We start from the raw sequence: 13191 nt of genomic DNA on the forward strand, positions 1-13191 counted from the left end.
GAGGGCAGCGCACTGTGACTGCCTGGGCTCGGGTAGGGTACTTGGGAAACGGGGGGCATTATACCCAAGAAGGGGACCGAGCACTGGGTTTATGGGGGTCAGGGACAAGGGAAGAGGCCAGGAGACAGCGGGGCCTTGTGGGTCCTGAGCCTGAGTCCCCAAGGGCCACTGCAGGGTATACTGAAGGCAGGGACTGGGCTGAGTAGAGGAGCCAGGTAGACAGAGCGATTGGATCCCTGGGGTACAAGATGCCCCCCTCGGCCCCCCAGGGCTGAGAGTGAGGGACCCCAGTGGCCGGCTCTCCTCTGCCCCACACACCTGCCTGTCTCCCCCACAGGTAGACCCCTACCTGCCCTATGAGTATACCTGTGAGGGGATGCTGGAGCGGATCCACGCCTACATTCAGCACCAGGTAGGTGGGCCTCTGGTGTCTGCCCCGGAACTTTGGGATCCTGCCCCAAACCCCATAAACCAGAGGAGGGGCCAAGCCAGCACCAGGGTCTGTGCAGACTGCACACCCAGCAGACTCCTCTGCTCCATGCCCTGTGGCTCAGAATACCTGAAAACCAGTGACTGTGGTTCAGTCCAGGAGGTGCCCAAGGACCTGCCTGCCCTCTCCTGGTAGTCCTGGCCCAGCCCTGCATGACCATGAGGGGTGCCTTCAGGCTCTGGGTCTTTGTGTGACTGGGAATGAGCTGCCTGGGCCCTGCACTTGCTGCAGCACGGTTGTGAGGCAGTGAGACTTTGGGAGAATCTGTCCCTTCACCATGGGGATGTGGAGGCTGGAGAGGGAAGGGCTCACTGGGTCATAGAATGGAGGCTTTGGGGTCAGGGCTTGCCCTGTCCAGCCAGATGTACAGGTGCCCTTCGTGACACTCACAGAAAAGGCATTTGCCAAGCCAGGCATGGTGGATCACACCTATAATCCCATCTACTCAGGAGGCTGAGGCAGGGGGATGGCAGCCTATAGACAACTTATCGAGACTGTGTTGAAGGAGAAGTAAAAAGGGCTGGGGTTGCAGCCCAGTTGTAGAGTGGCCCTGGGTCAATCCCTAGTACTCAAGTGAAAAAGGAAGGAAGGAAGGAAGGAAAGCGGGGAGGAAAGAGCAGAGGGAGAGAGGGAGGGAACTACGGGACACAGAGGAAGGGCCAGGAAAAGGAAAGGAAGAAAAGGGCAGGAAGAGAAAGGAAGGCAAGACAAGGCAGGAATACGTGGAGGATGTTTGACCCTGGAGTTGAGCCAGTGGGGCCGGCTTCACAGGAGAGCTGGCGGCCGTCTGCTCATGGGCAGGCCTCCCAGGCCTCAGACAAGAGACCCCAGGCCTGCAGTGGGGTACGCAGGATGGACACCTTGCAGACAGGCCTCAGCGCACCCTGCCTCTGCGGGCCAGCCCCAAGCCCTGCAGCCCTGACCCCCGAGCCTGTCCCTCCCCACACAGTATCTAGAGATGTGTAGTGTCCATCCGGAGGGCTGCTGCCCGAGCAAATGAAAGAGTGCGTGCAAGGCTGCCTGGTATTCAGCAAGTGCCCAACAGTGGCTCTCCCGGAACTGCAAAGCCAGACCCTCAGGTGTCACCCAGAATGCCCGCATCCCATCCCTTCCCAACACCACTCTCCTCCTGCCAGGACTTCTGTGCAGCCCCAGGCCCCACCCTACCAGGTGCCCACGCAGCCCAGAGCCCCTTTGTCCTGGCCCCCAACGCCACCCACCTGGAATGGGCTCGCAACGCCAGCTTGGCCCCTGGGGCCTGGCCCCCCACTCGCTCCCTGCGGGCCTGGCTGGCCGCCCCTGGAAGGGCCTGCACCGATGCCTGCCTGGACCACGGCCTGATCTGTGAGCCTTCCTTCTTCCCCTTCCTCAACAGCCGGGACGCCTTCCTCAAGTGAGTGCGGTCCCCATTACCCCACCTGCCCGGGTGCCCAGAGCTGCCCACCCCAGCCCCAGCTGCTCTGCCACGGCTGGGGGACCTCCTGCTTCCTGGTCCTTCAGCGACTCTGGGGCGTGTCCCTGTCCTCCCGCTACACTCTTGGCAGAGCCCAAACCACCCAGTCCTGCCCTCCCCTGCCCTGCCCCGCACCCCGCCTGTGTGTTCACCTTCTTGGTGTAGACTGTGAAAGCCGCCCTCCTGCTGGGCCAGCTGGGACCCCAGCCCCTCTTCCCAGGCCGGTCCCCTGTTCTGCAAGTCCTCAGACAGGCACACCAGGAGCTGCAGCCTGCCTCTTCCCCCTTCAGGGGGAGGGGAGGGGCGGCATGCCAGGCCCACAGGGGTGACAGCACCGCTGGTGCCCATGCAGGCTGCAGGTGCCCTGTGACAGCACAGAGTGGGAGATGCACCACCTGTACCCAGCCCTGGCGCAGCCTGGCCAGGAGTGCTACTTGCAGAAGGAGCCCCTCCTCTTCAGCTGTGCCGGTGCCAGCACCAAGTACCAGCGGCTCTGCCCGTGCCGCGACTTCCGCAAGGGCCAGGTGGCCTTGTGCCAGGGCTGCCTGTGAGATCCCGGAAGCCACACTGCCTGGCGCCCAGGCCAGCCTGCCATGCGGGAGAAAGCACCAGCAGATTCCCGGGTCCGACCACCCAAGCGTGCACCGCGACGCCTCTAGCTGGAGCTTCCTTCCAGGGCCAGGAAGTGGGCAGAGGAGAGCCGAGCCCAGGGTTGGGAGGCAGCGACCTCCAGCCCAGGACCCCGCATGGGCAGCTCCTTGTTCTCACCTCGGATGCACAGCCCAGCAGCAAAGGGTCGGAGTCCCTTTGCTTTGTTCAAGGCGAGCTTGGAACCACATAGAGAAAGGGCCGGGGCCTCCTCATCTGCAGGATGGGGAGCAGCACCATGGTGCCCTGGGCCCCACTGCAGGGCCCAGGAATGGAGCCTGGGCCACACTCGCTTTTCAGGGTGCCCTCTTCCTGAGAGGGCAGCCACGCACACGGGACCAGCTGTGTCCCTCTGGAACGGATTAGGGGATGGACGGAGGGGCAGAGGTGACCCTGCCATGCCTCCTTGGCCCCATCCTGCCCTCCCTTTGTCCCTCCTGATTTCCCCATCCCTCCTCTCTGCGCTTGGACCCCTCCCGCGTCCGGCTGGACTGTCTCTCTCCTGCCTGTTCCAACGCCCTTCTCTTCCGGCATCTCTCAGAACCCATCCTGCCAAGACCTGCAATTGCGGATGCTGGGTTTGTCTGTGCAGCCTCAGTCCCTCTCCCCCAACCCCCAAGGCCAGTTTCCACCCTCTGACTACAGGTTCCGGGGCCCCTCCACCCACACCCAGAGCCCTGTCTGATTCCATGGGTCAGGCCTGCAGAAACACTCCCACCCCTGCTTGGTGAGGCCGGGCCTGACCCTCAGCCCTCCCAGGGAGGCCGAGGGCCCGGAGCTGGGCCCTGCCGTGGGGCTGAAGGTACACAGATCCCTTGCTGGCCTGGCGGGTGGCCGCTGCCCCCACGGAGCCCTCAGCTGCAGGAAACAGCAGCTCCCACGTACCTGACCTGTCGGGGGAAAGCAATAGAGACACTCATTTCTCTTTCTCTCTCTCTTTTTTTTTAAAGATTTATTTCTTGAAATAATAAATATTTTATTGGGATGTGAGATGCAGAAGAACCATGCTATCCTCGTCTTTTCCTGGGCCCCCAGGGCTTGCCCAGTGTGGGGGAGGTGGATGTCCAGGACCCCCAGACCTTGTCTGCGTCCCTCGGAGCCCACAGTGCTGAGGCTGTGAAGCTCGGGGCCGCCCAAGGGGAGTCCTGCAGGAGCCAGAGACCTGGGCACCCTCTCAGTGCTCGGCACCGAGGCCATGGGCGACGTGCTATTCACTGTCCGGTGTGTGCCGAGCAGTCGTGCCCTCCTCAGGCTGCCCTCCCTCTGCTGCCCTCCAGTGGGGACACAAACTCACTTTTTGGTAAAAGCCCAGGCTTGATGACCAGGAGTGGCTAACGTTTGCTAGCATTTGTTGAGGCTCACTATGCTGCAGGCTCCGGGCTGGGGTTGTGCCACACAAGTTGTCCTTTTCTGTGCTCAGCCATTGTACCAGGTGAGTACCTGTCATATCCCCATTTTACAGTTGAGACAACAGAGGCACAGAGAGTTTAAGTAACTTGCTCAAGGTCACAGCCTATAAGCAGGGAGCCAGGGTTTGCTGTGAATTGGGGGCCACTGCGAAGTTGCTCAGAGGAGCAGACAATCTACAAGAGCCACGTGGCCGTCAGCGTGGGTTTACGGTTTTACATGGCACTGTATTTGACGCTGTGTAATTGGAGGCTTCTGTCCAGCCAGGGCTCCGCAGCTGCAGGCAGTTTTGGCCCCATTGGCACTGTGCTGAGATGTACTTGATTGTCGCTAGCTGGGGTGGGGGTTGCCCAGTGGATGGCACCCAGGGCTGTGGGTCAGCAACTCACAATGCACAAGGATGGACCCCGGCTCTGGGAATGAGCCGGCCCAACGTACCAGCGGTGCTGAGACTGCTCCAGCCAGCAGGGCCACACCCTGGTATCTCTGGGCAGCTCTGACGGGGGCTGGGAGTGGGATCTGAGTCTCTGAGACGCTCCCAGGGGCCTGGGCTCCACACTTTGGGACCTCCTGGAACAGACCGAGTAAGTACGCCTAGGTGTGGCCCACAGAGGTGGCACCATCTGTTTTTGGACAGATTAAATTCACAGTTGGCACCAACTCTGCCGGCCTTTAATGTCCTGGTACACAATGCCAGGTGAGAGGCCTCATGCAATCCAACCTGCTCACAGAGATCAAAGCCGTCATGTGTCACCGGAGCTGCCTGGGCCTCAGAAGTCCACCTGTGCCCCCACTCGGTGGGTGGAGGCCTTAGCCACAGCACACAGGCAGAGGGAGCCCAGGCCCGGGTCCCTCTTGGTCCGCATCTCCCTCTGAGCCTAACAGAGCCGGAAGGAAGCAGAGCAAACCCAAGCCTTTGCCGTGATCCTGTCTAGCAGGAACGCGGTTGGCGGGTGGGAAGCTTAGGAGCCAGGCCGAAGCCTTCTTTTAAAAATGGCGCCTATTCCTTTCAACAGACTTTGTTCTTTTGAGCAGTTTTAGGTATCCAGCAGTCGAAAGGAAGAGCTTTCCCATACAGCCCGGCCCCATCTTTGCTCAGCCTCTCTCTGCCACCCACATCGACCACAGCGGCACATTTGTCGCAATCTGCAGAACTTCCCTGGCACATTCGATGCCCACAGTTTGCAGGAGGGGCCCCTCGTGGTGTGGCACTTTCTACCGGTGTGGACAGATGCTGACTGACGTGTTCTGCCGTTATAACGTCACAGAGTAGCTTCACCGCCCCGGCGACCCCCTGTGCTCTGTGTGTCCCTCCCAGCGAACCCTTGCTCTTCTGGCCTTCTCCATAGCTTGGCTTTTTTTCCAGAGTGTCTTAAAGCTGGAATCACACAGTACATGGCCCTTTCAGTCCAGCTTCCTTCACGAAGCTTCAGGCCTCTGAGTCTCCTCCAGGTCCTTTCACGGTTTGGCAGCTCTGCTCCTTTTTGGTGCTTAGTAATATTCTATCTCTGGAACCACTTTGGAATCCATCTACCTACTGGAGGGCATTTGGTTGCTTCCACATTTGGGCAACTGTAAATACCACTGCTACAAACGTTGTGTGCGGGCCTTCGGGCAGACAGAAGTTTCCCGCTCATTTGGATAAATACCAAGGTGCACTATCGTAGGGCATATAGTTAGGATGGGTTTTGTTTCGTGAAAACTGCCAGGCTGTGGCTGTACCATCTGGCATTTTCCACCAGCATGAAATGAGCTGAGGGTCAGCATCCGGTGTGACCACTGCTGCATTCTGGCCATTCTTGTAGGTGTGAAGTGATTGCTCTGGTCTACATTTCCCTGGTGACACAGGATGTATAGCATCGTGTCACATCTGTGTCTTCTTTGGTGAGATGTCCGGGTCTTTGGCCCATTTTTACTTTGGGCTGTATTCTTACTGTGGGGTTTTAAGAGTGCTTTGTTTCACAGCCCCCTTCTGAATCCTGTCTGGAACTCTAATGGGGTGGTGGGACACCTAGTAGCAGGAAGACATGAACTTGGACACTGGAAAGAACTTGTGGCCTAGATGCGGGACCACACACTTGTGCCTGGGGACCTGTAGGATCCACAGCCCTTTCTGCCTAAGCCGCATCTGTTTATCCCTTCTTCAGCTCCCCACCCCAGAGCGGAAGAAACAACAGGTATGGGGTGGCCTCACCACCTCTTCCAGGCCACTTCACCTGCCTGTCTACAGGTGGGGACACAGGGTCATGGGTTGAATTGAGTCCCCCATAAGGGATCTACTGAGTCCCAACCTGGTGCATAGGGTCTTGGAGGATGTACTCACTTTGAGATAAAGTCACCCTGGATTAGAATGGCCCTAAATCCAATGACTGGTGTCATTAGAAGAGGAAAAGACAAACACACCAAGAAGAAATCCAGTGACCACAGGGGTAGAGATTGGAGTGATACAGCTGCAACCCAGGGGGCACCAAGGCCGGACCGCAGCCGCCTCTCAGGACCCTGCAGAGGGAGAGCAGCCTGCCTAGGGAGCCTCTGGCCTCCAGAACTGAGAGAACACATCGCTCTTGTTTTGTTTTGTTTTGTTTTACATCGCTCTTGTTTTAAGCCACATTTATTACCACAGCCACAGGAAACAAATACAGAAGGGGTTGAGGTAACTGCCAGCCCCAAAGGCAGAGCTGGCCAGCCTCAGAGTGAAAGTCTGGCGGACCCTTGTGCAAGCTGTTGGCCCCTGCAGGCAAGTGGGATTGATCTTTTCTCAGAAAAGCAGATGCCTACTCAATAAAAGCCCCACAGAATGAAAGAAAGCTGGGCCCAGGGATCTAGGCTCCCACCCCAAATAGGCACCCACAGCACAGACCCTTAGGGCGCCTGGGACCAGAACGCAGGTGATCCCAGCAGGAGCAGGGTCAGTCCTTTAGCCTGGCCTCCCAGGCTGATTCCGTGTTCTTCTAGATCTGAGCCCACCCTGCTAAAAATACCCCAGGCCCTGACTTCCGCATCTATATAAATATTGGGCCCAGGAGCCCCGGGACTCTGGTGGCGGAGCAGCTGGCTGCCTCTGGTGCTGGGTGTGGGGTAGCAGAGTCTTGTGCCCACGTGGACAACCAGCCACATCTTCCTTCAAGACTTGCTGGGGTGTTCTCTAGCTTGGGACACTGTACCTGGGGCGGGGGATTGGGCATTTGGCTGTAGAGAAGAGGGTCTGGCTGGGGATGCCGTTTTTTTGAGGCTCCCAGACACTGTGTGCCCCTGCCCTGCATCCCCTTGCTCCCTCAGAATCCCTCCCCTTGACCCACCCACCACAGGTCCTCCCGGGCAGGAGGGAGAGGAGGTAGAGACTGTGGATTCCTCAGCAGCTTTAGTGTCCCCCCAGCTTGCTACCCATCTGTTTCCTCTCCCTATCAGGCATTCATTCAACAAACATCCAGCAGCACACACACTTGGTGAGTGAGACAGCAGGGGGGGAAACAGTCTCCCTTCTGAGGACCGATCCTGGGAGGCTGGACACTCACAGGCCTCCTGAATCTGATGATGTTTTATTTTTCACCATTCTTTAGGCCTCTAGTGATGGTTGGTTTTAGGATAAAGGATTGCCAGGGGAACAGGGAGAGCATGACTTCTGGGGACATCTGGGGTGTCCTGCAGGAGGTGCCAGGTGAGTAGGTGCAGTGGGGGAGACCCATCTGCACTGGGTGCAGGCACCATCGAGTCTGCAGGGGCCCCAGAGACAGCTCGGATGCAATTTCCTCCTTTCCTGGGCTGGGACCCCCTCTCCTGCTGTCATCTCAACTCCAGGCTCGCTGGGCTCTGGACTCTAGAACATGGGCAGTGGACCCCGGATTCTGTAGCCTGTGGCTTCCCTGCGACCAAGGCCTTGGGAGGGTGACTTCTGAGGGTCTCTAGCCAGCAGGTGGCCTCCTGGGCCCTGTCAGTCCCCAAGTCACATGAGCCGAGTGCCCTAACACACCTCTGGTTGCCATCTCTGCCTGCTTTGGTTCTGTGTCTCAGGAGAAAATCCCACCCCCGCCAGTGAGTGCTGGGGTCTGGGTTTTTGTGCTATGCCGTCACAGCCCGGCTCACACGCTGACCAGCTGGTTCTCATCTCCAGCCTCCAGCTGCCTTTGGGTCCCTGGGGGGTCCCCTCCTTCCTGCCAGCTCAGCTCGGAGGGAGCTGCGGACTGCTGCTGGCTGTTTGTGTCGGTTTAGCTCATTTTCTGGAGTTTCATAAAGACAAGCTTTCTGGTTACCAGCTCAAAATAGGAGAACTAAGACAATGCTGTCTGTCTTCCCAGAGGTGCTCCTGTGTGGGGAGCAGCTTCTTACCTGTGACAGAGAGGAGAGCTCTGGCTGAGAACTGCACATTCTCAGCCTCGAACCAGGGCTACTCACTCTCCTAGGCACACTCCCAGCCCTTTTCAGTTTATATTTTGAGACAGGGTTTCACTAGTTTGCCCGGGATGGCCTTGATCTTGCAATCTTCCTGCCTCAGCTTCCCCAGTAGCTGGAATTACAGACATGTCCCACCACACCCAGCCTCTATTATTTTAGGAGGGCGGTGCTGGTTGGTTTGTCTGAACTACATCCCCAGTCCCAGCTCCACTGTCACTTTTTTTTTGGAGACAGATCTCACTAAATTGTTAGGTGGCCCAGGCTGGGCTTGAACTTATGATCCTCCTGTCTCAGCCTCCCAGAGTACTGGCAGATTTGTTTTTGACACTTGTCACTAGCTGTGACTCTGCACAGCTGGCATCCCTGAATTTCGTCCCATTGTCTAGTTTAAAGCAGACCGCACCTCTGTCTTAGCTTCCTGTCGCTGCTGGAATGAATGGCTACAACTTAGTGGCTTAAAATGGTAGATTTAGTATTTCACAGCTCTGGGGGTCAGAAGTCTGAAATGGGTCTCACTGGGCTGTGGGAAGGACTATGTCCTTCTGGGGACCCCTTCCTGACCCCTTCCACCCTGGGGAGGCTGCACGTGCTAGTGGACTCCTCTTCCTGCCTCCCTGCTCCGCCTCCCGGAGCCCTGTAATCACCCTGGGTCTATGTGATCTCCCTGGATCATCTCCCTATTTTAAGATCAGCTGATTAGCAAACTCAGTTCATCTGCACCCTTGACTCCCCTCTACCCCACCTCCATGGGTATTAATCGGGGCTCTCCAGCAGCAGCTGTGTCTATATATTTATGTAGATGTATATATAGACAGCTCTATATGCAGGAAGTATATTTATAAAGAAAGATTTATTTTAAGGACTCAGCTCACACAATGATGGAGACCAGCAAGTCCCAGGCTGCAGAGGGGACCTGCAGGCCTCAGACATTAGAGGAGCTGATGTGGCCCTTTAAGGCCGAAGGCATCCACTGGCAGAATTTCCTCTGGCTGGGAAGAGGTGGACCTTTTGGTCCACCCAGGCATCCTGGGTGAGGCACACCACATCACAAAGGGCAGACTGGCCTGCTCTGCTCGAGGCCGACCTGCTAAAGCATTGGTCTCTTCCACAACACCCTTGCAGGCTCCCCTCATGTAACGCTTGGTTCCTGTGCTGGAATCACAGCCCACCAAGAGGACACGTAGCCAGCTCCATATGAGTGAAGCTTCCCCGGGGAAACAGCACTGACAGGATGTAGATGTGCATATTTATGTGGGCATGTACCTGCGCTCACCTGTGTACCAAAGGAGAGTTAGAAGGAATTGGCTCCCGTGACTGTGGAAGCCAAGAAGAAGTCCCCAGATGAGGCCCTGAGGAGTCCAGGGTGTGGTTTCAGACCAGCAGAAGACTCACAGGCATAGCCTCAGCTCCAAAACCAGAGCGCTTCCGACGCCGGAAGGCTCTGTAGCTCAGTTTGAGTCTGAAGGCAGGAAAAGACCCCATCCCGGCTCCAGGCAGCGGGGCACCAGGGGTTCCCTTATTCACAGGAGTGTCTTAGTCTCTGTCTTGTTGCTGGAACAAAAATACCAACTCCTACAAGCTAAAAAAGGAGAGGTTTATCTTGGCTCACAGGTTCAGTTTGTGGTCGAGACAGGGAGAGCATGGTAGAAGGGTCCGGCGGAGGAAAACTGCTTCCGCTCCAGCCAGGACGCTGAGAGAGAAATGAGGAGCCAGGGAGGGAGGCAGAGCCTCCCAGGTCAGGCCTCAGTGACCACCTCTCAGCAGGCCCCACCTCCAACGGCACCATGCTCTTGGGGGACATTCGGCACTTTTGTCCTGGACAGGGGAGGACCGACGGTGTCACTCAGTCTATGGATTGAGTGAATCGGATCTAGACATATCCGGAGCAACATTTCACCAAATGTCTGGGAAGCCCCTGGTCCAGTCAGATGGACCTGTAAGTGGCACAGCCTCCTCTCAGGGAAGGGTTAGACCCCCATCACACACGCACTGGGGGCCGAGGGCCAGCTCCCCTGGCCTCCCAGAGATGGCGCTAGAGTTTCAGGAGTTCTGCCAGGCAGCTGGTGCATTGTGGGTATCTTCAAACTGGCCACGGTGGGCGCATTTATACCACAGGCACCGGCAAGTCCTGCAATTCGGGACTTTTCCTTGTCTGCATTTTAATTTTGCTTTGTTCTTGATGCTATGTGTACAGAGTGGCGCAGTCCTTGTACATCCCTTCCCTGGGTATAATTTACCACTCTTCAGAACACACATGTCCTTTGCCCAGGTCACTCTACCTCTGGGAATGCATCCTAGGTAAATGAAGGGGGCGGTGTGCTTATTAGAGTTGATTCGAAAAATGCAAGCTGGGAAATGGCTCAAATGTCCAGTAGCAAGGGATTGATACGTTAAGGCGCCTGTATGCCCAGGCGATGAAGTATTATATCACCATTAAAAATGAAATGGTGGCCTGGATTGTAGCTAGTGGTACAGTGCTTGCCTAGTATGTGCCAGGCTCTGGATTTGATGCCTGCACCTACAAGAGGAAGAAAAAGGAAAGGAGGAGAAGGAGGAGAGGGAATAAAAAGGAAAAATGAGAAGGAAAAGGAGGAGAAGATGGAGAGCAGGAGGAGGGGAGGGGAGAAACTGGAAGAAAACAGAAGAGGAAGCAGGAGAGGGACAAGGAGGGAAGGGGGTTATTTTTTCCTGGGGAGCAGTGTTACCAGTGTTGCCTCCTATATGCAAGGCCCTTGGCCAGGGCTCAGTGGGCATAATTCTCTTCTCTCTCCCTTCTGTTGAATGCAAGTCTCTCCACCCAGTGACGGAGGGCAAGAGTCTGCCGGTCCAGGGAGCGATTCTCCAAAGGTGGCGCTGGCCCTCCCAACCCTGCCCTGCCTGCCCTCCAGCCTCTTGCACAACCCAGAAGCCAGGCCCAGGCCCAGAAAGCCCTACTGGCCGCAACACAGGTCCCACGTGTTGGGCTTTGCCATCACAAGAGAGACAGATGCAGGCTGAGTAGGCCCCTGTCCCCCCTTGCCGCTGTTCAGGAAGATAATTAATAATCATTAATGAACAAACTGTTTTTATTGAGAATGTTTATCACAAAAGGCCTCAGGGCATGCTGCACTCCAACATAACTAACTAGAAACGGCATCTTTTAAACTCAGATTGGAAACGGAAACTGGTTCTGTCACCCAACACCAGCTCCTCGGAGTCTCTGTCTGACCCCAACTTCGCAGATGGGGCCTGGGGTGGTGAGAGCAGGGGCCTGGTCTTAGGGGTGCAGGTACAGCCAGAAAGAGAGGGATGGAAGAGGAGGCCCCAAGATGAGGGGGCTCTGAGAGCTGCGGCAGAGAGCAAGGAGGGCGTCAGATGGCGCCGGTGCCAAATGCAGACCATTTCAGGGAGCAAAGGAAGCAGGTTTTCCCCTGAGCCATTACCCTGTGCCCCTTCCCTGGAATGGTAGGAATCCATCCATCCTTCATCTCTCCAGTGTTTACTGAGAATCTATGAAGTACCAAGCACTAAGCACCTAAGTGCACAAAGTCCTAGGGACACAACTGTGCACAAAAGAAGATGCCTGGGAGAAGACAGAAGAGAAACAAATGCTTAACATGTGCTGCTGAGAAAGTACAGTGAGGGGGAGATGGGCATGTCAGGTGGAAGGTGAGTCCCTGGTGTACAAGGAGATCTGTGGAGGAGAAGCTGTTTGGGCAGAAAGCTGGAAGTGGACCAGCCAAGGGGAAGAGCATCAAGGCAGAGAGAACAGCCTGTACAAAGGCCCTGAGGTAGATGCAAGGTGGGGGAGAGAGGCTAGTGTGGGTGCACAGAGGCAGGGGTGGGGGTGGCAGAGAATAAGACTCCATCGTTTCAACAGAATCCTCAACACCAGACCTGTGCCTGGCCTTGTGCTTGACCCTTGAGGTACTGCGGTGAACATCTCCATCTTCATCCCCAAAGATCCCCTCGGCATTTAGACAGCGGTGAGAAACACGGCCGCAGAATCCTGATGTGCCTGAGCTTTGGGTCGTGAGCTTGGTTGGGGCACTGCCCGAAGGAGCCTGGGCATCTCGGCTTACACAAAGACAGGAGGAGTCCGAGAAACCCTTTCTCTGCTGTCCCAGACTCTCCCAGGAGCCCCGGGGGGCCAAGGGCAGCTTCACGGGGGCCCCCCCAGCTCTCTCCACCTGGTTCTGCTCCTTTCCCTTCCCCCGGGAAAGGATGGCCTGGCTGGGACAGGTGGAGGTGAGAGGTCCCTCTCAGGTCCCTGTGGGGCCATGGACACCCAGTCACAGCCCCCGGCTGAGAAATCTACCCACCTTGCTCTTCTGCTTCCCTGACATGAGGGAGGCACTAGTCTTCTGATCCCAGACAAGGCTGATGAAATCTGTGTCAGGGAGATGGCGTGGACCCCCACTTCCTGCCACCAGTGGGAGAAGCAGTCATAGGCATTACTAGAAAGGTGTCCACTCCCGGGAGCGCAGTCTCCGACCAGCCACCTGCACAGGGCTGGGCTGAGGCTCTGCAGGTGCTGACACTGGAAGGCTCTTTCCTACCTTGGGATAGAGCCAGGAGGAGGGCACGAGACTTCCGGGTGTGCGGTAGTCCGACGTTGGACAGGAATAAAGGGAGAACAAACCTTTCAGCCAGCTTTCTGGCCCTTCGGTATCCTAAAGTTTCCACTTTTTTAAAAATTAAAGAAACAAAGTTGGTTCTAGCCCAGAAAATAATGTGGTGATCTTTAATTTTGGAAACTTCCAAACAGCCGGCTTGGCCTTGGAAGTACTTGTTTCTCTCCATCCACCCACCCTTCCACCCA

The 13191-nt window shown here is 56.7% G+C and overlaps 1 protein-coding gene across 2 annotated transcripts in view; it reads left to right on the forward strand.

The window, feature by feature from the left end:
• Mgat5b (alpha-1,6-mannosylglycoprotein 6-beta-N-acetylglucosaminyltransferase B) overlaps positions 1–3572 on the forward strand; it is a 57784-nt gene extending 54212 nt beyond the window's left edge. For both annotated transcript variants that reach the window (XM_010618470.3, XM_033767238.1), the window contains exons 14-16: positions 338–412; positions 1627–1883; positions 2296–3572. In XM_010618470.3, coding sequence (XP_010616772.1) covers positions 338–412; positions 1627–1883; positions 2296–2494 — 531 coding nt within the window. In that variant the 3' untranslated portion in view covers positions 2495–3572. The remainder of the gene's footprint in view (positions 1–337; positions 413–1626; positions 1884–2295) is intronic.
• Positions 3573–13191: the final 9619 nt, after the last annotated feature.

Source organism: Fukomys damarensis, unplaced genomic scaffold, assembly GCF_012274545.1.
Source record: "Fukomys damarensis isolate Sample0158 unplaced genomic scaffold, DMR_v1.0_HiC HiC_scaffold_23, whole genome shotgun sequence".
NCBI lineage: Eukaryota > Metazoa > Chordata > Mammalia > Rodentia > Bathyergidae > Fukomys > Fukomys damarensis.